The 27,117-nt window shown below is 39.8% G+C and overlaps 1 protein-coding gene across 2 annotated transcripts in view; it reads left to right on the forward strand.

The window, feature by feature from the left end:
* Nucleotides 1-27,117, forward strand: part of eefsec.S (eukaryotic elongation factor, selenocysteine-tRNA-specific S homeolog) — a 151,640-nt gene that overhangs the window by 82,961 nt on the left and 41,562 nt on the right. For both annotated transcript variants that reach the window (XM_018259587.2, NM_001092150.1), the window contains 2 exon segments: nt 8,407-9,048; nt 19,072-19,228. In XM_018259587.2, the coding sequence (XP_018115076.1) occupies nt 8,407-9,048; nt 19,072-19,228 (799 nt within the window).

Genomic DNA, 27,117 nt, shown 5'->3' on the forward strand with positions numbered 1-27,117 from the left:
GTACGTGACACAAAGCAAACAAATATATTTATAGAACAGCTTTTCATTCACCTACTTCAGGCAACACAGCAAATAGGGTCACATTCTGCCACGACAGCACGTTAAACCATGGGCCCTAATAGCAACTCATCAGCTTTGTTGCATTTATAAACCATTTGTTGCAGTGGCGTAACTAGATATTACTGGGCCCCACAGCAAATTATTTTTCAGGCCCCCAAAATGTTTAGAGGTTGACTTGTTTCTCCAATATTTATTGAAACTGTATATGAATTAGGGCCTGGTGGGGCCTCTATACCTCCTGGGCCCCCCTGCAGCCGCAGGGTCTGCTTCCTCTATAGTTACGCCCCTGATTTGTTGTGTTTCTTGCTGATTTATGCATGTGTTTAGCAACGCTTTATCTTCCCAGGGGCGAAATGGCCGTCACTAGCAAAAATTAGCCAGAAATCCCATCCGCAGGGACATCGCCAATTTACCAACAGGCGAAGAAGACAATTCACAAGCGAAAGAGACCATCGCTAACTAAGTTTCATGTCCTTACGCCAGGCGACTTTTCGCTCAGGTGAACGATCGTTCACAGTGACATCATATCCTGTATGCCGAAAAGTTATAAAAATGAAAAAAAAAAACTCTGGAGTATATTTCATGTTTTAAAATGTAACTGTTAAGATCTTTGTTATGCATTTTTTAACCATTTGAGGGGCATGCCACATTTGTTTTAGGGTGGGCTCATGTCTAGGGCATTAGAGGATCTCTTTTGTCTTTATTTTGCTTCCTTGGACATGTGTCATAATAAGTGGCTGTAAGGAATACTTACTGCCATTCCAGTCTGCTCCGACGCCATGGACATGGTTTAGGGGTGAAAATCTGCCTATAAAAGACACCAGAGCCTTGCAGACCTTGCCGAATTATAAATTCAACATATTGTGTTCCTTGGTGTGATTTACTGTTACTAATCTTGATTCCTGTCACTGACCTCAGCCCTGTTATTTTGACTAAGAACCTTGCTGCCTGTATTGACCCTTTTGCCTGGACTTGAATATTCTTTTTCTTCTTCAACCTTTCGGATACAGTGAACTGTGTTGGACTGCTTGCCTCCTCCTTGGTCTGCAAATCCTAGTGGAGCCTTCAGGCCCTGACAGTGGCCACTTCAAGCATTTGCACCAACATCTCTAATAAAAACATATATATGACCTATTCAAACTGACCTAAGCGTAAGAGTACTAACGAAGTTTCACTAGGCAGAAATTAACTTTAGTGAAAGTTTTCTATGAAATGCTTGCGCTGACGAATTTACACTAGCGAACCTTTGCCAGCGTTTGGTTGCCGAGACGCAACTTTGCATTTTAGTGAATTAGCGTAGTGGTTGCGAATTAGCGCCTACCAAAGTGTGTTGAAGCCTTTGCAGGCAAAAATTTGCGCTTTAGTGAATTTGCCCCTATGTGTCTGATTCATATAGTAACAAAAAGTGTCAATTCTGGGTAAAACTAGGTGATAGCTGATATTGCAGAGCTCTCATTTCTTTTAAATTAGAGGCATTAAAACCACAGGCAAGGGTATGACTTACAAACAGGGAATTTTTAGTATATCGTGTTATTATTCTTTATGTATGTATTGCTGACATATTCTGCAGAGCTGCTACAGGGATTATATGTCATGCGCCTGCTCACAGTCTAAGGGCCCTATCACATTCACACTATGATAAATTTTATCAAGGAGCTAGTTAATTGCCTGTATTTTTTGGGTGGTGTGGGGAACTCAGAGTAGTTGGAGGAAGAACCAAGGGGATAATCAATAAACTATTTGCATATAGTGCCCTGCATGGTCTCCTAGAAAGCGGTAGAGACAGCAGTATTTAAACACAAGTTGTTAAATTGTTTGTTTTCTTTTTATACATGTATATTTTATTTACAGTCATATGAAAATTTTTGGGAACCCCTCTTAATTCAAGTGAGGGGACTGTGACAGCCATTCCAGGATATTGTACTTCTCCCTCTGCATAAATGCCTTTGTAGATTCTGAAGTGTGTTTAGGGGTCATTGTCTTGTTGGGATATCCAACCCCTGCGTAACTTCAACTTTGTGACTGATGCTTGAACTTTCAGCCAGATATCGATCTGGAAAGCCCGTCGGATGGCCCCACACACGGGCCAATAAGCTGCCAACTTGGTCTGTTTGCAGCTTTTATCGGCCCATGTATGGGGGCCTTTACACAAAATAACAGCTCCCTAACACAAGATAGTAACACTCAATACTAAAAATTCAGGTCCCACTGCGACACATTCAGTTACATTGAGTAGCATAAACAACAGCCTGCCAGAAAGCAGTTCCATCCTAAAGTGCTGGCTCTTTCTGAAATCACATGACCAGGCAAAATGACCTGAAATGCACCTACACACCAATATTAAAACTAAAAAAAAAATACACTTGCTGGTTCAGGAATGACATTTTATATTGTAGAGTGAATTATTTGCAGTGTAAACAGTGTCATTTAGAAATAAAAAAATACATCATAAAAATCATGACAGAATCCCTTTAAATAGTGCCTTTTAAAATGTGGTAATTAAATTCAGTGTTGCAAGCAGATCAGCCCAGGCTGCAGATGTATACATCCGGTAAATTTTACGTTTTTGTGTCCCGCTGCGTTTTGGAATTTCCTAAGGAATGTTCAAGCTTTTATTCAGCTTCCTTTCTTTATTTTCGCTGACTCTCTCATTTTTGTGTGACCTTGAAAGGTGATACTTTAGAATTAATGTTGTTTCCCCTTGTCAAATAATTCTCCTGAATAAGGTATTCAGTTGCAGTCCCACCATCCTATTAGTGTGCTACATTAACACTGAGAAGTGTACAGACATTTGCAATTACCATTATTAATTGTGGTTTGGACTGGAACCAGTGGCAATCAGTCATACAATACTTGCTTAATGAAAGTGACTTTAACACCGCAAAGTGTGACGAGCAGGGAATAAATAAAGAATTTGTCAAAATGGAAAGGGGAGCTGAGATGCTGTGATGTCGAAATTCACTATAGTGAATTTCACTATAGTGAACAGTTTCTCTTTAAACGTCTCACTTCCCTTCCTGATCTGCATTTTCCTTGCCATACTGGAGAGGGATGAGCGAAATATTTTGCCTCGTTTCACTGATAAAAAACGTGTAAACGTAAAAAAAATGTTACGTGGTTTAAAAAATATGTTCCATGGGATGAAAAATTGTTGCTCGAAAAAAACACCCATTGGCTTTAACACGTTTGGCAACTTGCCGTTTTGCAAATTTTTGGGCAAGAGAAAGAGGTCTATGGGTGTCTTTTTTTGCAGCTAAATCTGGCAAATAATTTCTCTCAACTTCAAGTGCTTCTTAAAAGTTACTATTAAAATTCCCAAATACAATAACAGTTAAAGGAAGAATATCACTTTGCAAAATGTGAATTTTTATTCTTATTCGTGCCAATTGTTTTTTTCTTTTTGTCTTTTATTACATTCCCCCATTTGTCCGTAAGCTGTTGAAAAAACAGGAATTGTTTGTCCATATACTGGTATGGGACCTGTTATCCAGAATTCTCAGGACCTGGGGGTTCCGGATAACGGATCTTTCTGTAATTTGGATCTTCATATCTTAAGTCTGCTAGAAAATCATATAAACATTTAATAAACCCAATAGGCTGGTTTTGCTTCCAATAAGGATTCATTATATCTTAGTTTGGATTAAGTACAAGGTACAGGTATGGGACCTGTTATCTAGAATGTCCGGGACCCGAAGTTTTCCGGATAATGGATCTTTCCGTAATTTGGATCTTCATACCTTAAGTCTACTAGAAACTCATGTAAACATTAAATAAACCCAATAGGCTGGTTTTGTTTCCAATAAGGATTAATTATATCTTAGTTGGGATCAAGTACAAGTTACTGTTTTATTATTACAGAGAAAAGGGAAATCATTTTTAAAAATTTGGATAAAATGGAAGACTCCCTTTCCGTAATTCAGAGCTTTCTGGATAACGGGTTTCCACATAGCGGATCCCACACCTGTATTGCAATATGGCCAACTACATCAAAGTACAGTGGTGCCAGGCGCAAATAAAGGAAAGGCAGAATTCGTGCAGCTATTGCACTTTTTTTCTCGCAGCCGCAGGTGCAATCATATTGACCCCAAGGGACTTATTAGAGGCAAATTATCGATATTCCTAAAATTGCCACTGTTCCCATGCAACATGATAAGGTTCCAAACAAGCAAATTAAATTAATTACTTGAATAATGTCTAAAAAAACACATGTAAGCGTCTCTGTAACAGACGGGACACCGAAAAAGATCTTGATATTGATTGTGGTTTCTCAGCATTGATCCCAGAAGTGTTGATTTCATTCATAAAAAATAAAAGAGTTATTTCATACTAAGTGGCCACTCGCTGTGCATGAACGGATGGCACAGGGGCATGAAGAGCCAGTGTTTAACCCTTGTGCCGGTGGCTCTGTTTAGTAGAGAGACGTTTATCTACATTATCTGCCAGAGATCTTTTGTAATTGTACCCACTACATAGTCAGTGTCTCTGCTTGAATGTTGTGCTCTGCCGGCTGATACACGGCATAAATCTTTCATAATGTCTTTAAGGGACTCGAGTCTCCCAGACAGTGCGGCAGGTCAGTTTCTTTATAAAGATGCTTTGTCAAATTGACGACTGCCGGGAGCTGCAATGTAACACCACTTGGGCCTGTGAGCTCTTTCTGTTCTCATTGCCTGCCCATTTATAGAGCAAATAGATTCCGTCCTTATTTAAAGTAGAATTCAACCCGTAACATAAAAAAACCCTACCCCCTTACCCAACGTAGACCCCTCTCCCTCCTCCCCCCCTTAGCCTACCTGGTACCCAGGGCAACTTTTTACTTACCCCTTGGTGCAGATTCTGTCCTTGGGGTTCACGGCAGCCATTGTCTTTTCTTCGCTAAACTTCGGAAGCAGACCGTAGTTTTCGGCGCCGGGAGTCATGAAAATTTTTCAGAAATTTGCGAGACTTTCACGCATGGGCAGTTATTCTTGTCTCGCACAACTGCGCATGCACCAAAAATCACGAAAATCTTTGGAAATTTTCGTGACTTTCACGCATGCGCAGTTGGAATATTACTCCAGCTGCTCATGCGCCGAAAACTACGGTCTGCTTCCGAACTTTAATAAAGAAAAGAAGTTGACGGCCGTGAACTCCCAAGGACAGAATCGGCACCGAGGGGTAAGTAAAAAGTTAGGAGCATTTGCCCTGGGTACCAGGTAGGCTGTGGGGGGGAGGGGTCTTTGGGGGGGTAGGGTTTTTTTATGTGACGGGTTGAGTTCTCCTTTAAGTAAACTTAGTGCAAACAGGCTGCCGTTCCTACAAAGCATTGCTCATTTGTGTTAAAGGGGTTGTTCACCTTTATATTAACTTTTAGTATGATGCAAAGCGTGATATTCTGAGACAATTTGCAATTGGTTTTATTTAAATAGATTTTTCATTATTTGTGATTTTTGAGTTATTTAACTTTTTAGTAAGCAGCTCTCCAGTTTGCAGTTTCAGCGATCTTGTTGCTAGGATTCAAATTACCCTAACAACCATGCATTGATTCGAATAAGAGACTGGAATATGAATAGGAGAGGACTGAATAGAAAGTCAAGTAATAAAAAGTAGCAATAACAATACATGTGTAGCCTTACGGAGTATTTGTTTTTTAGATGGGGTCAGTGACCCCCATTTGAAAGTTGGAAAGAGTTTTAAGAAGAATGAAATAATTTAAAAACTATTAAAAAATAAATAATGACAACCAATTTAAAAGTTGCTTAGAATAAGTCATTCTATAGCATACTAAAAGTTAACCTAAAGATGAACCACCCATTTAAGTGCTTTTAAAGTTAAACTAAAGACGTAGCTAGAAATGTTGTATATTATATGTTGTGCTTCTGTACCAGCCCAAGGCAACCACAGCCCTTTAGCAGTAAAGATCTGTGTCTCCAAAGATGCCCCAGTAGCTCCCCATCTTCTTTTCTGCTGATTCACTGCACATGCTCTGTGCTGCTGTCACTTACTGAGCTTAGGGACCCACTCACAATATACAGTACACCTAGAATAGAAATGTCACAATATAAGGCTGATTAGTAATTAATACAGATAATTACTACATGGCAGCACAGAAACCAGTGCAACTAGCATCAGAATTTAATAATCAGCCCTGTAGCATCAGCTTATATTACAGGCCAACCTCATTTTCTGCTTGTTTATTTGCATAAGCTTTGATCTTGTAAGCTCACAAATTTGAAGTATTTGCCGTTTTAGCGACAATCTTATTCATTTGAGTTCATATTTTTTAATAATTAAGTTAAAGCGGACCTGTCGCCGACACATAAAAAGCTGTATAATGAAAATCCTTTGCAAATTAAACATGAAACTCAAATTTATTTTTCATTAAGACATCAGTACCTGTTATAATAGTGTTTAAATATCTGAGCTGTCAGTCATTTATTGTTTGCCCCACCTCTGCGTCTGAGGCATTTCCCCTTCCCTTCTCAGGCTCTATAATTGTGTAGGGCACTGCACATGGGCATTAGGTGCCCCACTCTGGTGCATACACAAAATGTTGTGGTGCAATTCCAAGATTGAAGGAAATTAAATTTATATATATATAACTACGTCAAAGTCTTCCCATATCTGGCCAGTCCTATGCTCAATTTTCATCTGATTCATTAAGAATTCTATGGTTTAATTATACATTTTATAAAAAGGGACGAATATGGGATGACTTTGATGTAGTTGGCCAGCTTAAATATATTGCAATATATGGACAAACAATCCCTGTTTTGTTTAAAGGGTAAGGCATTTTTCAGTAGCAGTATGCACAAAATGTCGCTGTCTTAAATATATTGATAATGGGTTGAGTGCAGAGGACTCTTGTATTTGACTATATGTTTTTTGTGGTCACACCCTCATTGCACCCCCGCCTAATGGTTTTGGAAACTAGTGGTGAGCACAACTAGTGGTGAGCACAACTTTCCCCTGTTAGTATACATATATATATATATATATATATATATAGAGAGATATATATATAGAGATATAGATATATATATATATATATATATATATATATATATATATATATATATATATATATATATATATATATATATATATATTGTAAGTAAAGTTCATTTTGCTCAACTAACATGATAGAAAATGATTAGGAATTATTTATTAGGATGACAGGTCCCCTTTCACGTTATTATTTTGTTTTTAAATTGTGAGTTTATTTGAAGTAGAAAATACCTCTTAAGTTGCACAAATCCAAATTGTGATACATAAGGCCCATTGTCTGATGCTAAACTGGGTTATTAAATTAGAATTCTTCTCATTTCCAAAATTGCTCAAAATGAATATGTGTGCTTTATGCAGTCGACATAATATCAGATATGATTTGAATATGTTATATATATATATATATATATATATATATATATATATATATATATATATATATATATATATATATATATATATATATATATAGAAACTTAAAATATTTATACATCACCTTATCATGTTGATGTAAAATGTACCACCTATGAAAAGGTAGTTATATTCATAAATGTTTAAGTTCAGCACTGTATTGCTCAGGGAAGCATTGCTATCTTGGATTTTAAATTTGATTCCAGCCAGGGGTCTGTATGTTCTTTGTGCCAGTTTGGGGTTCCACTGGGTACCCCAGTTTCTACCCCACACTCCAAAAACATACAGGCAGCCTAACTGGCTCCATAAAACTGACCATAGTCATTTAACAACACTGGGCAAATTTACCCGTGGGCAGTAACCCATAGCAACAGTTCAGGTTGAATCAATTTGATTGGTTGCCTTGGGTAACTTCCCATGGGCAAGTTTGCCCAGTTTTGATATATGAACTCCAATGTGTGTGAATGATGACGTGATAGGATTAATAACATCGCCAGCAGACAAAGCCGCAAATAAGTATATGTACATTTCATCTCGAGAGACTTTGGCAGCGAAGTGAAACCTCCGGATCTCATATCGTTCAAGAATATGGCATTTCCTTGGCATATTGACGTTTCTGCTGAAAAACAGATGTGGCAGTTGTTGGCTGGCAAACACACAGTGGCAATTGCTGTAGTGCTTATTCCATTCATCTCTCGCGTATTTGCCATAGCCTGTGCTTTTTTAAAAAGGCAATGTAAAAACTCCCCATGTGACCTTGCCCTTAGGGATTGATGTGAATGATGTAAAATCTCTGGGTAATATGTCAGTGATATATAAATAAAGAATAACTCAATCCCTTTTCTTGTTTTTTTTCTTAAGAACATCTGTCAGATACTCATTTGATTTTGTGATAGGTTTTCTATTTCTGAACCACGTCTCATTAATATCATTTCTTTTTTCAAACAGGTAACCAAAAAGGTGAAGAGCATGCAGATGTTTCACAAGCCGGTCAGTCGTGCCATGCAGGGAGATCGTTTGGGGATTTGCGTGACTCAATTTGATCCTAAGCTGCTGGAAAGGGGACTTGTATGTACGCCAGAGTCTTTGCACACTATTCACGCAGCTGTAATATCTGTGGATAAGATCCCATACTTTAAAGGATCCCTACAAACCAAGGCCAAGTTTCACATTACGGTCAGCCATGAAACAGTCATGGCTAAAGTGACTTTCTTTAGCCTCCCTCCTGCCAGTTTCAACGAAGAATTGCCAGCAAATGCATTTGATTTTGGGAAGGAGTATCTGTACCAGGACGGCTACATTACCAAAGACTCCAAGAACTCAGAGCAGGACAAAGTGGACAACCACCAAGGAGAAGAAGCTATACCCAAGCAGCAGTGGGCCTTATTAGAATTTGAAAAGCCTGTGACATGCCCAAAGTTGTGTCTTGTGATTGGGTCCAAGTTAGACACCGACATTCATTCAAACACCTGTAGACTTGCGTTTCATGGTGTCTTGCTAGAAGGTGTAGAAGATAAGAATTATTCTGAAAGCTTTCTTCCCAATCTGAGAGTCTTTAAATTGAAGCACAAGGAAGGGCAGGTGGAACGGGTAAGGCTATACGTTACTTTAGGTGTGGGCTGCATGACTATGTTTAATACACTTATACTGAATCTAAGGGCAGTGCCACACCAGGAGATTAATCGCTAGCGATAAATCGATGCTTCTCTGGGCAACTAATCTGCACTCTCCATTAAAAAGCTTTCGCATAGGCAATAATGTGAATCGCTGGTGGTAAAACACACGTGTCGCTTCAGTCTCCCGAAATCGCTTGAAGTTTTCTCTTGTAGCCATTTTGGCAGACTGGAGCGACACGTGTTTTACCACCAGCGATTCACATTATTGCCTATGGGAAAGCTTTTTAATGGAGAGTGCAGGAGATTAGTTGCCCAGAGAAGCAGCGATTTATCGCTAGAGATTAATCTCCTGGTATGTCACTACCCTAAGGGTAAGGCCAGACGAGGAGATTCGGGGAGATTTTGTCGCCTGGCGACTTATCGCCACGTCTTTTGCGCGACTATCTCCCCGAACTGCCTCAGCGTCTTTTCCCCATAGGCTACAGCGCAAAATCGCCTGCGCTAATGCACACGCGGCGATGCGTTTTCAATAGTCGCCTAAAGTTGCCTCAGTGAGGCCTAAGGGTAAAGGCAACTTCAAACGACTATAGAAAACGCATCGCCGCATGTGCATTAGCGCAGGCGACTTTTCATTGTAGCCTATGGGGAAAAACGCTGAGGCAGTTCAGGGAGATAGTCGCGCAAAAGACAAGGCGATTAGTCGCCAGGCGACAAAATCTCCCTCAATCTCCTCGTGTGGACTAGCCCTAAAAGGATGTTGAAAAGTTGTAAAGTATTGTAATGATTGAATTAGTGGGGCTGAAGGTGTGATGCCATCGAAACTGATTAACATATTCGCGGTCACCACCAGGAAAACTCCCGGTGGGCCCAGATGTCAGTGGACCTTCTTGCTTCTAACCATTTGGCCAATTTCGTAGTCATTTCCTATTTCTTTATGGGGGAAAATGCTCAATAATGGAAGAATATAGTAAGTAGATATGAAAGACTAAGAGAATAAAGAGGTTGAGTGAGGAAAGGAGGAATAATAGTTTGGAAAGTGGGCCCACAATCTAAGGCAGGAGTCTCCAACCGTTTTTACTGGTGAGCCACATTCAAGTGTAAAATAATGTTGGAGAGCAACATAAGCATGCAAGAAGTTCCTGGGGCTTCCAAAATAAGGGTTGTGCTTGGGTATTGGTAGCCCCTGTGTGGAGTTAAAGCCAACTGGAGGCTCTGTTTGGCAGTACACCAGATTTTTATGCAACTAAAACTTGCCTCCAAGCCTGGAATTAAAAAATAAGCACCTGGTTTGCGGCCACTGGGAGCAACATCCAAGGGGTCGGAGAGCAACATGTTGCTCACGAGCCACTGGTTGGGGATCACTGGTCTTAGGTTTTCTGTTGGGCCACTGACAACTCAGTCCAACGCTGTTAGCAGTAGCTTGCTGTGGGGAATTAGGGGACTTATGCTCTCATTGTATGATATAGCCATAGCATTTGAGTACTTTTTCTTATTGATAAGCTTGAAAAGCTCATTGAAGATGAATGGAGGGTCATAATAATTGTAGCCTCTAATTAAAATGCCTATTGCAAGACATGAGTGAAGCTCTATATAGTCACGTGGCTTCAGATATCCAAAAATACACTGTCAGCATCTGTGTGTTTTGGTTTTGAACATAGTGGAATATCCCCCTAATAAAAGAGTCTTTATGATCTGCTAATACAGTTATTTGATTCGTTCCTGCTGTTGATTTAGTGCAGATAGCTCAAAGGTTGTAAAAACCCTATGTTTCTGGGTTACGACTCCACTGGGTCCTGTAACTAATCATATGGCTTTGCCATGCAGGTATCTTTTGACTGCTGAAGGGAAGCCAAGTACTTCCATGCCCTTATCTGGGGTTCCACATTATTTATTGATTTACTGACAGTCAGCAGGAGGGCAAGCAGAATCCCGGAGACTAAAGCATGTTTATGAGCACTTTACAAGCAGAGACTTGAGTACAATCTAATTATGAGAACAGAAGCAAAGGTGTGCCAAGTCTCCAGCTATTCACAATATGTGGCGTCCTTGGCTTTTTCTGTTTGGCAGGGCAGGCTGGCAACAATAGTCATTTAACAATTAAGCATTTGTAGCCCCATGGATGCCCTTGCACTTTACCTCTCGTTACTAGACCCTGTGCTGTGTAGCCACATGTCCATTTCCATTTGATTAAAAAGAAAAAATAGTTACATTTCTATTTTTATTATACTATGTACCATAAAACTCAGCCTCAATAATTTTGTAACTGTGCCAATCATCCTGCTGCATTCTGCCTTGTAATGGAAGAGGGAAAGTACACTCAGGGTCACACCCGGGGGTGTCAGGGACCCCGCATCCCTCCAAGGTTCCCCTTCCTACTCGCAAGCCCCCCTTGCCATCATGCACCTGCTTCATGTGAAATATAATGTAGTGTTGCCCTGCACTGGTAAAACTGATCTGTTTGCTTCAGAAAGACTACTATAGTTTATATAAACAAGCTGCTGTGTAACCATGGGGGCAGCCATTCAAGCACAGGATACACAGTAGATAACAGATAAGTACTACTATAGTTTATATAAGCAAGCTGCTGTGTAGCCTTGGGGGCAGCCATTCAAGCACAGGATACACAATAGATAAATACGTTCTGGAGTATCCCATCGTATGCTACAGAGCTTATCTGTTATCTGCCGTGTATCCTGTGCCTTTTCTCTTTTTTCAGCTTTGAATGGCTGCCCCATGGCTACACAGCAGCTTGTTTATATAAACTATAGTTTTATGAAGCAAACACACCAGTGTAGCGATACACTACATTATGGGGCAGATTTATCAAGGGTCGAAGTGAATTCGAGGGAATCTTTGAAGTAAAAAAATTGAAATTTGAAGTAATTTTTTGGATACTTCAACATTCGAATAGGAGACTTCGAATTCGATTAGAAGTATAATAGATCAAATATTCGACCATTCGGTAATCAAAGTACTGTCTCTTTAAAAAAAAACTTTGATTTCAATACTTTGCCAAATTAAATCTGCTGAAGTGCTATGTTAGCCTATGGGGACCTTCTAGAGTATTTTACTTTGACCGCAAATGGCCGAATTCGATGTAAGAAAACTTTGACTTCGATGTATTCGAAGTATTCCAATTCGATGGTCGAATTTCCAGCTTTTTCTACTTCAAATTTGACCCTTGATAAATCTGCCCCTTAGTGTTCATTAGTGTTCATTACTTTAAGCCACTTCAATAATTTGATGTAATATTTCTGGGGTGGATTTGCAGATGCAAAAGTGAATTATTTCTTTTTAGAAAACCCATTACTTGAAAACGTCAGGAGAAATGTGCGCTTCATGTGCTTTCAGGTTTGGCTTTGCATGTCACCTAGCAGACGCCAGGATAAATATTTCACCTGCTTTGAAGTCTGTGTCCAGCTTTGTTTTGTTCTGGCTCAGTGCTGCTGGCAGTCTAAGTGGTATCGGGACACGCGGGCTGAAGGCAAATAAATAGCAATGCTGCGCGCGAACGCCTAATAAAGAGTCATGGGTCGGGAATAAAAGTAAAATGTATTGACTTATCGCATTTACGAGCTCCCAGTGGATTTTCAAATGTCTCTTTTTTTATTGCAGTCATTTATTGATATCATTTAAATTCTCACCTCCTGTCAAAGGACATCATTTTAATTCCAAGTCTCGTGGAAAATGCTTTTTATGTGGCCCGCTCCCCTTCCATGAGTTGATTCAGTTTATAAATTGTACCAGATATTCCAACTGGTGCAAAAGGCATTCTGCTCAGGATTTTGCATTAACCCCAAGTGTACTAAGTATATACAGTTGTGTTCAGAATAATAGCAGTCCCTCATCACTAACCTGATCAATCACTGTTTTTGCTAGAAATTTATATTTTTACATGGCAAATAATTTACTGGCAGGTATAGTAAAGTAATAGAAAACCAACAGACCCAACAGTCATGACCAGGGCCACCATTAGAATTAGCAGGGCCCCGTAGAGAAAGAAAGAAACCATTGGTGGCCAGGGCCCCTAGAAGTTAAAGAAAACCCCAATTGGTGGCCAGGGCCCCTACAAGTACAAACCCCATAGATGGCCAGCTCCCCTCCCCCAAGTTATAAAAAAAATGGTGGCCAGGAACCCCCAAATTAAAAGAAAATTGGTAGTCAGGCCCCCCAACAAATAAAACAAAATAAAAAAATCACTGACCACCCCCCCACAAGTAAAAAAAATAAATTGGTACCCAGGCCCCCCATAAAATTAAATAAAAAAAAATTGGTGGCCATGGTCCCCATATAAAGTTTAAAAAAAAAGTGCCATGGGGTTTAAAAAAAACAAAAAAACCATTGGTTCAGTGGAATTTACCTTACTTCTTCCTTGGCTCCTTTCGTCGTCATCGGCTTGACTCCTTTTGCGGCTGCGGCTCGACTGCTTTCGCTGCTGCGGCTTCTTTTGGCGGCTGGGGCTCAGCTTCTTTCAGCAGTTGCGCCTTGGCTCCATTCGATTGCTGCGGCTTGGCTCCTACTCGTGGTAGCACCTACTTCAGTGGCTTAGTGACTCAAGGGGGCCCTGGCTAATCCATGAAACACATCACGGCTAGGCCCCCTTAACATATAGTAGCCACTGGGCCCGGGAGGATTCTCCCCCCAGCCCCCCCCTGATGGCGGCCCTGGTCATGACATACAGTACATGCTCCTGATTCTGTATCATTGAATCATTAATTGCGGCTTGTTCCAAATAATAGCAGTGTTCCAAATAATAAGAGCTTGTTCCAAATAATAGCAGTGTTCCAAATAATAAAAGCTTGTTCCAATTAATAGCAGTGTGGAGTTCAATTAGTGAGCTCATTCATTCTGTGAAAAAAACAGGAGTCGATTCCGACCCTTATTTAAGGAAGGAAGGAGCAAATGTTGTGCTGCTGGTTATAGTTTGTTTCTCTCTGATAATCTGAGTAAAATGGCTCGTTCCAGACATTGTTCAGAAGAACAGCGTACTTTGATTAAAAAATTTATTGGAGAGGGTAAAACATATAAAGAAGTGCAGAAAATGATGGGCTGATCAGCTAAAATGATCGCAAATGCTTTATAATGGCACCAAACCTGGTAAATCTGGAGGAAAAGCGAAAACTACCATTGGAATGGATAGAAGAATAGCCAAAATGTCAAAGAGTCTGTGATACCGTTACTATGTGAAGCCAAACTGCCGGGAAGAAGCCCCCACAAAGTCTCATTGTTAAAAAAGAAAACGTGCTGAAGAGCTTACAGTTTGGCAAAAAACATTGACTGGCCTAAAGAGAATGGGATGTAAGTAAGCCTGAATAAGGGAGCACCACCCCTAAATCAAAGAGAAACAGACAAATGGTGTGCAGGGTTATATGGATAAATAGTAGCACAAAAGAGAAAAAGATTAACCCTTAAAGTTGCACCACCCCATCTTTAAATCCGAGGACTCAAGGAACAATAAAACTTAACTTTTAATAAATAAATTAAAACCATAAGTCCAGAGGAGCGTTTAAAATAAGGTTAGGGACAGGGATGCCCTGTCCCTAACCTTATTTTAAACGCTCCTCTGGACTTATGGTTTTAATTTATTTATTAAAAGTTAAGTTTTATTGTTCCTTGAGTCCTCGGATTTAAAGATGGGGTGGTGCAACTTTAAGGGTTAATCTTTTACTCTTTTGTGCTCCTAAAGAGAATGGCACAACATTTTGTGGAGTGATGAAAGCAAAATGGTTCTTTTTGGGTCTAGGGGCCGCAGACAGTTTGTCAGATGACCCCAAACACTGAATTGAAGCCCCAGTACAGAGTGAAGCCGGGGGCACAAGCATCATGATTTGGGGATGTTTCTTGTACTATGGTGTTGGGCCTATTTATCTCATACCAGGGATCATGGATCAGTTTCAATACATCAAAATAATTGAAGAGGTCATGTTGTCTTATGCCCTGGAAATTCATTCCTAGAAGAGCATTGCATTAAATATAACTATTTTTTGGGGGGGTGTAAGTAAAGTTGTAGTAGGCTTCAACACTACCACTGAACTCTAACCCCCACAGGAAAGAGTTGAATTTAAATTGGCACATACGTTTGCTCAAAGTCTTTGATAAGTGTGCAATGGGTATATTTTTTTCCTGACATTTGCAAAGTGTAACAGATACATGTAATAACATACAAACCTCTGACATTATTAAGTGAACCCTGAGTTTGATTCCCAGGCTGGTAAATTTGGGCCTGTCGACTTCAGCCTTCCAAAGGAGAAATTTGTAAATTGGGGATCTGGATCATGTGTTTCCTCAGCTGTTGGTGAGCTATAACTCTCTGTACACCTCTGCTGTTTGGGATGGTGGTAGCTGATGGAGGGTTGAAGGTTTCCGTCCTTGGCACAAGCATAAAGTATGCAATTTAACCAAGAGCATTCTTTCAAAGCATTTCCTTGTCAATGGAGGTTCCAGGGCAGCAGATGCTCTCTCTGCCTTTTCCCAGTGCATTGCCAACAATCAATTTCAGCCTCCTCTAGACGAGGGGTCACAGTGACCAAAGTGGCCAAAGTTATAAATGTCTCCAAAGCAGGAACTAAGGAGCAGATTAATCAAAGGTCGAATTTATGTGAATTTTACTCTAATAAATTCAAATATACTCACAAATCAAAGGGGAGGTTATTTTAAGGAGAATTCAACCCTAAACTTAAAAAAACCCTACCCCCTACCCTACATAGACCCCTAAGAGCCTAAGTTATGTTTTACTTACCGCTCAGGCATCAGAGTTCACGGGCGTCATCTTCAGCCGTTTCGGTAGTCTTCATAATGAGACCAGCATGTCGGCGCATGCACAGTTGTAGCCGAAACGAAAATTGCTGAAGCGCCAGCCTCATTACGAAGACTACCGAAAACGGCTGAAGATGGCGCCCGTGAACTCCGATGCCTGCATCTGCACCGAGGGGTAAGTAAAACGTTAGGGGCATTTGCCCAGGGTAACACTTAGGCTGGGGGGAGGGGGTCTATGTAGGGTAGGGGGGTAAGGTTTTTTTATAGGGTTGAATTCTCCTTTAAAGGAGAATTCAACCGTTTTCAAAAAAAACCCTAACCCCCACCCCACATAGACCCCCCCTCCCCCCAACATAGCGCCCCCCCCCCGGGAAATTCCCCTAACTTTATACTCTGCGCAGATTCATGCATCGGAGTTCCACGCATCCATCTTCCGGGTCTTCGCGGCACTTCGCCAAATTCCATCGCAAACTGGGAAATTGCTCCAACTGCGCATGCACCGTTTTGCGGGTCTCCCACTCAGCTTACCAAATACCCGGAAGATGGCTGCGTGGAACTTTGATGCAGAATCTGCGACCAAGGGGTAAGTATAAAGTTAGGGGCATTTCCCTGGGGCACAGCTATGCTGGGGGGGGAGGAGGAAGGGGGTCTAAGTGGGGTGGGGGTAGGGTTTTTTTTTTTGAAAACGGTTGAATTCTCCTTTAAGAAAAAACTTGAGCGTCTAAAACTCGAACGAATATTACCGACTCAAAAATTCAAATCGAATATGAATCAAATTTGACTAAATTCTAATTGTTTTTTCTCTGAAAAAAAAACTTGAATGTTAGGAAGGCTATTAACATCTTCAAATGGGTCTCTCCACCTCTGGCATTGACTTCTACATGAACTCGGCAGGTTTTAGGTGCCAAATAGTCGAATTTGAGTTGTTCCCAGGGTCAAGGTATGATAAATATTCGAACTTCGAATTCGAGTTTAGGTTATTCTCAACTCGAATTTATGCGTTTTGACCAAAAATCCAACTCGAAAATTCGAACCTTAAGATATCTGCCCCTAAGTGTTCCAGGTGTGCAAAACAAAGGCAGATTGATATTATTTACATTTTGTAACGCTAAGTTTAGGGTAAATGTTAAGCTTTTCATAATGTGCCTTCTAGTTTTACATTTAGGGAAATTGGACATTTAAGGTAATCTTATTGTTAAAACATACACGAATGTGGGAACGAGAAGACAAAACGAGTACAAAAGTCCTTAAAATAAACATTGAAAGTGAATGTTATTCTGCCAGATCTAAAAATAGGGATATATGTATATGCATTAAGTACAGAACCGGAATTCTGCTAAAGACCAAAATCAAAAACATCTGTGTTATTTCAGGGCATCTTTCTGCTGGTTATTTGGAAATACATGTTTTGCTTGGATTTGCTACCTGGCAGGTACATCCAATTGTAATTTTTTGTTTTTCCAAGTAACAGTATCATTTTCTGTTATTCCATTGGAGCAAAAAGGATTTTCTCAGAGCCTTATATTCTAAGATTAGTCTCTTCGATTTAGCTCTTAAATTGCCCATATTTGACCTATGTGGCCAGCGGTTAGCCTCATATGGGACAGAAATGACCAACTTTTCCATAGATATCTCACTGGACAAGCCAGAAGACAGCCTTGGGTCATGTAGTTGCTTCATTTATGATCATGCTGCAAAGATCGGATTGTTGGTCTCAGGACCAAATGCTCAGGTCAACCAGATTTGGAAGTAAAATAAGAAAGAAGATATGGCACTAAGGTATAAGTGAAAGCTTCCCAGATTAAAGATGTGTTCCATGTCCAGCAGTCCCAGACCCTCAGTATAGGTAAGCTGGAAAACAGCAAAAGTTGGTAATTGAGCACGGCAAGAATCCAGAAGGCCACTGATATAAAAAAAAAAAAAAGTATTTAAAAAAAATATATCAACATCATTGCAGAATTCTTACATGTACCAATGTACACTTAATTATAGCCTCTGATTAAGTGCATGAAACGCGCAAGGGCTTTGAAATATTGTTCATATAAATAGTTATTTTTTTACACAATTTGCCTTGTGGATTATTGTAGGGCCCATTTCCACATTTTTTGGTGTTGACAAACAGATTTGCCCCAATACTTGTGTGCCTGAATCAGTCAAAGATCTGAACTGCATGGGTGCATTCAACTTATTGACTGACCTGACCACACGCAGGGCCGCTCCTGCTATAAGGCAAATTAAGAACCTTGCCTCAGATGGCAGTGAGTGACCAGTTACCAGGACGGCAAAAAGCCTCCTCCTCGTTTTTGTTAAATGGAAATTCGTCTCCGCTAGTGCAGAGAGCACTATTGAGCTTTTAAGCGCGGATTGGGAAGTGGGATACTCACCTGGATTGCCTCTGACCACTTGGGTATTATTTGGACACGTTAATAGACACATGCAGCGAATGCCTTGATGAGTGGGCTTCAATTACAAAACTCACTTTCAGCTTTATGTGCTGGATCCGGCAAACCAGCATGAACGTGTGGCTGAATGCAAATAGCTGCAAGTACATTAGTGCATGGTCCCTTGAGTGGTGCAATTCTCATGCCCATATTTGAGGAAAGACTGCAAAGACCCATGCCTATGGGGCCATGCTGTCCAACCACATCTGCATTGGTTTGGAAGTACTGGGGCTATGCAGGGGATACTTTATTTTTTAAAAATTTTCCATGCGCCAGTCCCTAGTGCTTCGGACCCATTTATGAAAATTTGCGCATATGCACGAATGAAGGGGAGGGGCTAGGCATAGGGGAACCCACTATGTCAATCTTTCCCTGGCAATTCTGTGCCAATTACTCAGGGTACTGTCAAATCTTGACCCATACACAAACACACAGACAGCTTTAGTCGTAGGATTTATTCAACATGGTTGTCTCAAACCGTAGTACATAGGATACTCTGGCCTGTTATAGAGGGTTCCCTCTAATGGTATAGAAGAAATTGAACAATTTCTTAAAAGGGCTGTTGCTAAACACTATAGCTACTGATGTGCCAATTGTGTTAAGTGATATCTTATAGGTAAAGGCAGAGCCGAGCCGACCAGCCAGGTGCCCTAGGCTAAATTTTTCACCAAGGATTCGGGGATTTGGCCGAATCCCAAATAGTGGATTCGGTGCATCCCTAATAAAAATGCTTTAAAAATAATATGTTATGATTTATTAGGTCTGTATAGAGTAACAATATCACTTTCTGCATCTTACAGGTCAATGACGATTACAGTATAATTGGCCGTTCCTTGTTCAAAAAGGAGACCAACATCCAACTGTTCGTGGGGCTTAAGGTCAAACTCTCTACAGGAGAGGATGGTCTAATTGAAGGAAGCTTTGGACAAAGCGGCAAATTTAAAATAAGGATACCGAGTGAGTTCATTATTCTGTTTCCTTTCCTATTATTTTCTGTTGTGAACTTGTCGAATGTTTATAGCATGTTTATAGAATAATAAAATGAAAGCAAATTCCCACTGAATTTAAACTGAAAGTGAAGTGTTTTCGCACAATTTATTGTTTTGCAAAATTAACATTAGAGATGAAAATGAAAAAAAACTCCGGCGCTAATCACACGCGGTGGTTAATTTTCCGAAGTCGTCCGAAGTTGCCTCACAAGGAAACTTCGGGCGACTTCGGAAAACGAATCGCCGCATGTGATTAGCGCCGGCATTTTTTCATTTTAGCTGGCGCAGAGTCAGGGAAGATGTTTGGGGAGATTGGTCGTCGCAAAAACGAGGCGATTAGTCGCCAGGCGACCAAATCTCCCCAAAACACCCTGTGTGGCCTGACCCTTAGCATACAATTCGGGTAAAGCTGTTAGGAGCTGTAGTCAGCAACATCTAGGACTTAAAAAAAAAAATAAAGGGCTATGGGTTCTGAAAAGGTTTCAATAGCAGCAGACCGACTTTCATTTAGGGTATATGTTCCCTTTAGGGAGAGTTTTATGTGGTGATGGATACATGTGCCTCCTGTGCAAAATAAGGGGAACAGTAATGAAAAAAGGAACAGTTCAGTGTAAAAATAAAAACTGAGTAAATAGATAGGCTGTGCAAAATAAAAAATGTTTCTAATATAGTTAGTTAGCCAAAAATGTAATTTATAAAGGCTGGAGTGACTGGATGTGTAACATATAAGAACAGCTTCCTGCTTTGCAGCTCTCTAACTCGGAGTTAGTTAGTTTAAGGGGGGGGGCACATGGAACATAACTGTTCAGTTTATGTAAAGATGCACCAAATCCAGGATTCGGCTTAGAATTGGCCAGAATTCTGCCTTTTTCAGCAGAATTTGGATTTGGCCAAATCCAAGTTCATGGCCAAACCGAATCAGAATCCTTTTTGTGCAACTTTTTGTCACACAAGCAAGGAAGTAAAACATGTTGTAAACTTACGGCTCTCTTTTGCCCTTCCTAGCCCTGATTTGCATATTCAAATTAGGGTTTGGATATGGCCTAATCTTTTACAAAAACTTCAGGGATTTGTCCAAATCCCAAAATAATGGATTTGGCGCAGTCCTAATCCTTAGCATGCAGGTCAGATTCAAAAGCATCAGTTATGTTTCCCCCCCTCAAGTCACTGATTGGTTACTGCCTGGTAACCAGTCGGTGGAAAAGCAGGAAGTAGTGTTCTGGCTATTATATTACACATTCAGTCACTCCAGCTTTTATACATTACATTTTTGGCTAACTAACTATATTAGAAAAAAAAAATTATTTTGCACATACTATCTATTTACCTCGTTTTTATTTTTATACTGAACAATTATTTTACACGAGCAATAAGAGAAAATGTATTTGGTATTTGACTATTCTGTATTTTGATACATAGAATACAGCACTGTACAGGTTAAATGGACACTATACTGACTAATACATTTGGGCTTTTCAAACATAATTCCACCATATAGCTAATAGACGTCACCCTTTTATTGCACTTTTTCTATGAGGTTTCCTCGTCAGAGCAATCATTACTGCTCCCATGTATATGAAACTCACATTCACAGATAAGAAAAGCTCCCTGTTTATATGTGGACATTACCTATATGTTATGTGTGTTTTGTTTAACTTGGCTGTATCCCCCACCTGATACTGCCATCATATAATTGCAACCTGATTCTACTGCTGCAAATTCTTTATTGAATGGGGGAGGGGGTTCTTATAGCCTTATGGACTCCACTAGCAGTTTGATTTCTCCCCAAGATAATTTCCTTCAGGTTTTGGACAGCCTCCAGAGCAGTTCTATTATTAAAGCGACCCAACAATTGAGTCCTCTACAGCACCCTAGATGTATTTATGTGAATGCATTAGAGAGGAACTCCACAATGTGTTTGGTGCCGACACGCCTGAAACGCATGCGACGTGTTGGATATTGTGAAGAAACAGGAAGTGAAGGAGAATCGCATGTAAGAACTACATTTATCCGACTGTGGGTCTACGTAGGGTTTTTTATGTTATGGGTTGAATTCTCCTTTAATGGGATCCTGCCATGACCGTTCTACCCAGAAAGCATCCCCAATATTAAGTCTTGGGCCTGGCAAATACTGGAAAAGAAACACAGAAAGAAATATCCAGTCTAACCCACGCTGTGGCATTGACCAGCTGCTATAAACGATAACAAAACAATATACGTACACTTAAAGATTACTGGAAAAGAGATTTGACTCCCAAAACACTAACATCCCACCCTGCTCACTCTATAGGAAGCTCTAGAGAGGAACTTCTGAAGGGATAAGATCACTTTAATAGTCTGTAATATTTTATGAATGGTTATTTAAATAGAATAGAAAATACTGTGGCTTTTTTAGTTAGCTGGGTTTTTGTACTTTTGACCACGGCCTAAGCAGAATCAAGTCAGGAACTGAAGACTGGCGTAACCATAGTAGACACCATGTTTTGGGGGTCACTGAGGGGAAGTTTAGACTATTAGAAAAGCTTAGTCAGACTGTGTTTTCATTCTCTTTGCCTTGTATTTATTGTCAGGGGAGCACAAATATCCAGCGCTGTTTTAACAGTTAAAACAAGATGGGGAGAAGGGCTTGTATGACACAGCTCATGTGAACTGCAGTTCACATTCCATTGCCAGGTCAATGTTGCTTTTTTAACGTGCCTGCATCCTGTTTGTGGTTTTTTTATTTCATTAAAAGCAACTGATCAGATTCCTTTATCCCTGCAAACGTTCAGTCTGTCTTACCCCACAGATTACTTCCATAAAGAATTAGAGTCAACCTTTCCTTGACTCCCTTTGATGGCAAAGGATACCATAGAAGGCTTAATCTGCACACGCTAAATGTTTGTGGTCTTCTCAGAGCATTCGAGTATAGACATTTTCTCCTCACTTCCTCTTTCCACCAAGTGTTTTTCTTTGTCATGAACTTAAATGTAAATCCTAAATATGGGCCTGCAGCCTTCAAGACAATGTTTCTGCTGACCAACAAATGTAGCTTATTTAAAAGCGGCTTTCCCATGGAGAAACGTATGATGGTTTTATTCTTTTTAAATAGTTCTATGGTTCTGAATATTGGCCTTTTCTCCTAGCATCTTCTCATTTTTTGCCTTTGCTTGACCCATTGCTTTTACATTACAATAACAAGGTGCCTTTTCTACAGAAATACACATACACTACACTATATCAGGTTTTCCTTTAAAATCTGCTCAGATAAATAGGAAGCCTCTTCTAGAAAGAGCTCCAGAAATTGGTTTGTATACTTCTCAGGGCTATTTTATATTGAATGGCAATTTCATGTCAGTCGTGTATATTATCGGTTTGCAACAACCTGGTCCCAAGTATTCTCAGTGGTCTCTGGTATCACATCCCTATGGACTAATCATTCTTCTTTATTACATATTGGAAGCCCGGAGGTTTTATTTTATTCTGCATCACCCAGATATGTATTTGTAGTAGGGATGCATGAAATCCAGGATTCAGTTCTCGATTCTGCCTTTTTCATATTTTATCCTGATGCATTTAGTTACTTCAGGGGTTATTTATTAAAGTCTGATTGCCAAATCTCAAAATCCGAATTTTTGGTGAAAAAAAAAAATAGAATTTTTCTAGATTTATTATACCCTGAGGATGGAAAAAGTCAAAATCAGAAATTCCGGCATCTCAGACCTGCTGAGGTTGTATATAAGTCAGTGGGAGAAGTCCTAAAGATATCCTGATCTGCTATGGGTTTCGTGAAATAATCAGAAGATTTCGTAGTTTTCGAGCAAAAATCAAAAAAAATTCAAACGATTCGAATTTGTCACAATTTTTTTCACGTTTTTTTTCCCGCCCTGGAATTTTTCTGGAAAATGTATAAATAAGGGGAAATAACATGTGCGGATTTGGTCGAAACATATTTCAGAAAATAATCAGATAAATTCGTATTTTGATAAATAACCCTCTTACAGTCCTGTTGGTCTCTACTACCAAAGAAACTTGTATTTAAAGATATGTATTTGTAGTAGGGATGCATGAAATTCAGGATTCGGTTTGGGATTCGGACTTTTTCAGTAAGATTCGGATTCGGCTTAATCCTTGTGCTTGTCTGAACCAAACCCAATCCTAATTTGCATATGTAAATTAGGGGGGTATGGAAATCACATGACTTTTCATCACAAAAGAAGAATTTTTTCAACTCTTTCCTTTCCTGCCCTTAATTTGCATATGCAAATTAGGATTCCGTTTGGTATTTGGCAAATCTTTCATGAAGGATTCAGGGATTCATCCGAATCCCAAATAGTGGATTTGGTTCATCCCTTATTTTTGATAAATCTGCCCCTTGATGTGGCTCTCCAACTGGTATACGGCCTTCACTGTCTCAATGGTATGTCATTATTCTATTTTAATTCTATGAATGACATAGAAGAGAGTCAGCACTGGATTTACATAATAATACTTTGCCTGCAATGGACCCACAGATGCCTATGTCCCGGAAGAACCCAGAATCACCATATATATGCTGTTATGTATGAGTCTGATGCTGCTAAGGCAAATTAGAAGGAAGACGGAAAACTACTGAAGCAGATTATTTCCAATAGATTAGCCACAATAGTGCAATCTATAAAACTATATTAATTCTGCAAAATGCTTTCCCATACCTGAGTAAACAGCTCTAGAAGCTCTCTCTGTTTGTTTAGGAAAGCAGCTGCCATATTAGCTTGGTGTGACATCACTTCCTGCCTGAGTCTCTCCCTGCTCACTCATAGCTCTGTGATCAGATTACAGCAGGGAGTGGAGGAGGGAGGGGGAGTGGAAGAGAGGAGCAAACTGAGCATGCTCAAGCCCTAGCCCTGAAGGTTTAAGATAAAAAACAGGAAGTCTGATATAGAAGCCCATGAGTACACAATAGAAGGAAAGAAATGCTGTGTTTCTTTTAACAGAGGACTCAGAGCAGCATTACTTTAAGAGTTTACTGGTATGTTTATATAGATCTTTCTGTTAAAGCTTACTTAATTTTAGCCTTTCCTTCTCCTTTAAGTGCCATTAATTTCAGTGCAATATCCTTTAGCATAGCATGATATATTCTATGATATACAGTATAGCTTTTTCTTTGGGGGAAGGTTCAGATATGAAACAGGGAAAATCACAAAAAAAAAGATATATTCTAGTTGAAATGTGTATTAAACAATGGTATACCCTGCTACATTCAGCATTAACGTAATCAATTGCACTCAACAGACCTGATGAAATTACTCTGTCACAATAGTGTTCTATTCCTTTGTCTGGATCAAATTTTTATCTGAGCCGTCTGACGGCAGTCTAACTAATCATATAATTCTCAGTATAATAGGCTGCTAAAGAGTTGCATAGCCCGATGAATTGAGTTTTACAGCTCTTATAATCCAGGTTTAAAAATAGTTCTACCAGTGGAAGCAAAACGTCAAATTATTGAAATTGCAAATGTGCCGTGAACTAAATTATATGACTGTAATACACATTGTAACATTATAGCGACATCAAGGATTTCTTCTCCCTTGCCAAAGTGCCTTATTGTAAAATGGCTAAGTAAGACGGATATTATTACTGAAGGCAAGGATCAAACGCTTCTCAGGCACAATCTGGTTGTACAAATTGTCTTTGCCGCGGAGTTAAGATAGTATGACACGAAATAAGATAAGTTCATTAGAGGGTTGTTGAACCAGCTCCTGAACATCATCCTTCACGTTCTGGAACCACTTTCTGGCGGCAGTGACTTAATGATATTGATTGTGAACCAAAAATATATTCCCTCTGCTCCTGAGTTAAAAGGAAAACTTCTAGCCAACCGTCAGCAGTAACCTCAGATATCAACTTAATATGAAAACATCATATTACCGTTAAGAAGATGTATAGGGTATTTCTTTTGCATTAAGTAAACAGTATTCTTCAAACAATAAAATACAATCTGTAGTGATGAATTTATCCTAATGGCATGACCTTGTAGAAGCATTACGTATAGTTATGGAACAAGAAGACTTTTGGCTCCTCAATAAGAAGACCTTCTACGCCCCAAATCCCTTCATATTTTATCCTGTTGCTGCAGATCATGACAGATGCATTTAGTCACTAAGGGGGTTGTTTATTAAAGTCCGAATCCCAAAAACTCTAGCTTTTTATGACTATAAAATCTGAAATTTTAGTGAAAAAAAAAAAAATCTAATTTTTCGGGATTTATTATACCTCCGAGGATGGAAAAAGTTAGAACATGAATATCCGGCATCTCAGACCTGCCGAGGTTGTATGTAAGTCAATGGGAGAAGTCCCGAAGATATGTCTGTGCTGCATTTGTGGAATAATCCGAAGATTTCATAGTTTTCGGGAAAAAATCTGGAAAAAAAATCTGAAAAATGTGTACTATGATTTTGCACAATTTCTTCTGGTTTTTCCCGCACTGGAATTTTTCGATAAAATGTATTGATAAATAAGGGGAAATAACCTGTGTGGATTTGGTCGGAGCATATTTTTAGAAAATAATGAGATAAATTCGGATTTTGATAAATAACCCCCTTACAGTCATGTTGGTCTCTACTTTAAGAACTTAATTCATAAAAAAACAACAAGAATTCTATATGTATTTGCGATGCTTGAGACCATAGCTTACTACATTTGAAACTCCTCAGAGACTTATATATTTGCAATAAGGATACAATATTACCTTTATCCTCCTGCCTTTAAAAGATGTATCATGCAGGACTGTCCTGAAAACTATGCAGTTCTACATGTTGGGGTTTCCAACATCCACCTTTAAAGAGGTATTTCACCTTAAAATAATTTTTTTGTATGATCAGAGGCAGATTAATATACAGGCTACCCTGGGTAAGAGCCTGGTGTGATCAGGGGCCTATCTAGCTTTATTTACAATTATTATTTCTGTTATTATTTATTTTTATATTTATTTTTATTTGCACTGCTGGGTCCAGTCGGATAACCCTGCTGTGAGAAGAAGGGAGACAAGGTGTTTGTGTGCATGCGCCCAGATATGTGCAGATCCAGTGATATTACTGGCACGTAACTAGAGTCCTGTGTGGGTCCATTTTTTGGAACCCGTACACGACCCATACCTGCAATCCGCTTCCCAACCCGCAAGTACCTTATCCGCAACTCGGACCCGCTGACCATCAAGAATCAGGAAGTGCTGTGTTTGTAAACTGGAAGTGACATCATCGGAAGTAGGCGTGATCAGAAAAAAAGGAGTAAAACAGGAAGTGCTGTCATTGTAAACGGGAAGTGACATCATTGGAAGTAGACGTGGTCAGAAAAAAGGAGTAAAAATCGCTATTGAGAAGACCCCCGGCCCGACCCGCAGTGTAGATTTTGCATAACTCCCAACAATAGATGCTAATTCTCTTTAGTGGGCTGTGTAATACAGTGATATTAATTTTGTTTGTTTTAAAGTAACCCTGTATGTTACTGTCTTGTGACAGGTAGGTGGTATGCTCTTGGCATTAATGATGTGAGGGTTCAGAAAAACTCGACCCAACCATAACTCATGCTCACCCGCATCCGGCTTCCCCCCTCCTTTTATATAGCCCCGATGATGTCACAAAAGTGCAGGCAGGGGCGCGTCTATAAAACCAGAAATTGGAAGCTGCGGTATTTGGGCTGGCGCACATCACTACTTGGCATGTCTTAACTTTTGCCCCACCGCAAATTAAATTTAGGGCACCAAAATATCGATAAGGTGGCCTGTTCTACCTTGATATATTAAAATTGCCCATTAATTAGAGCCTCATTGGGCCCCCTATGCTCCTGGGCCCTCTTGCAACTGCAGAGTCTGCTTCCTCTGTAGTTATGCCCCTGCCC

This window comes from Xenopus laevis, chromosome 4S, assembly GCF_017654675.1.
Source record: "Xenopus laevis strain J_2021 chromosome 4S, Xenopus_laevis_v10.1, whole genome shotgun sequence".
Taxonomy (NCBI): Eukaryota; Metazoa; Chordata; class Amphibia; order Anura; family Pipidae; genus Xenopus; species Xenopus laevis.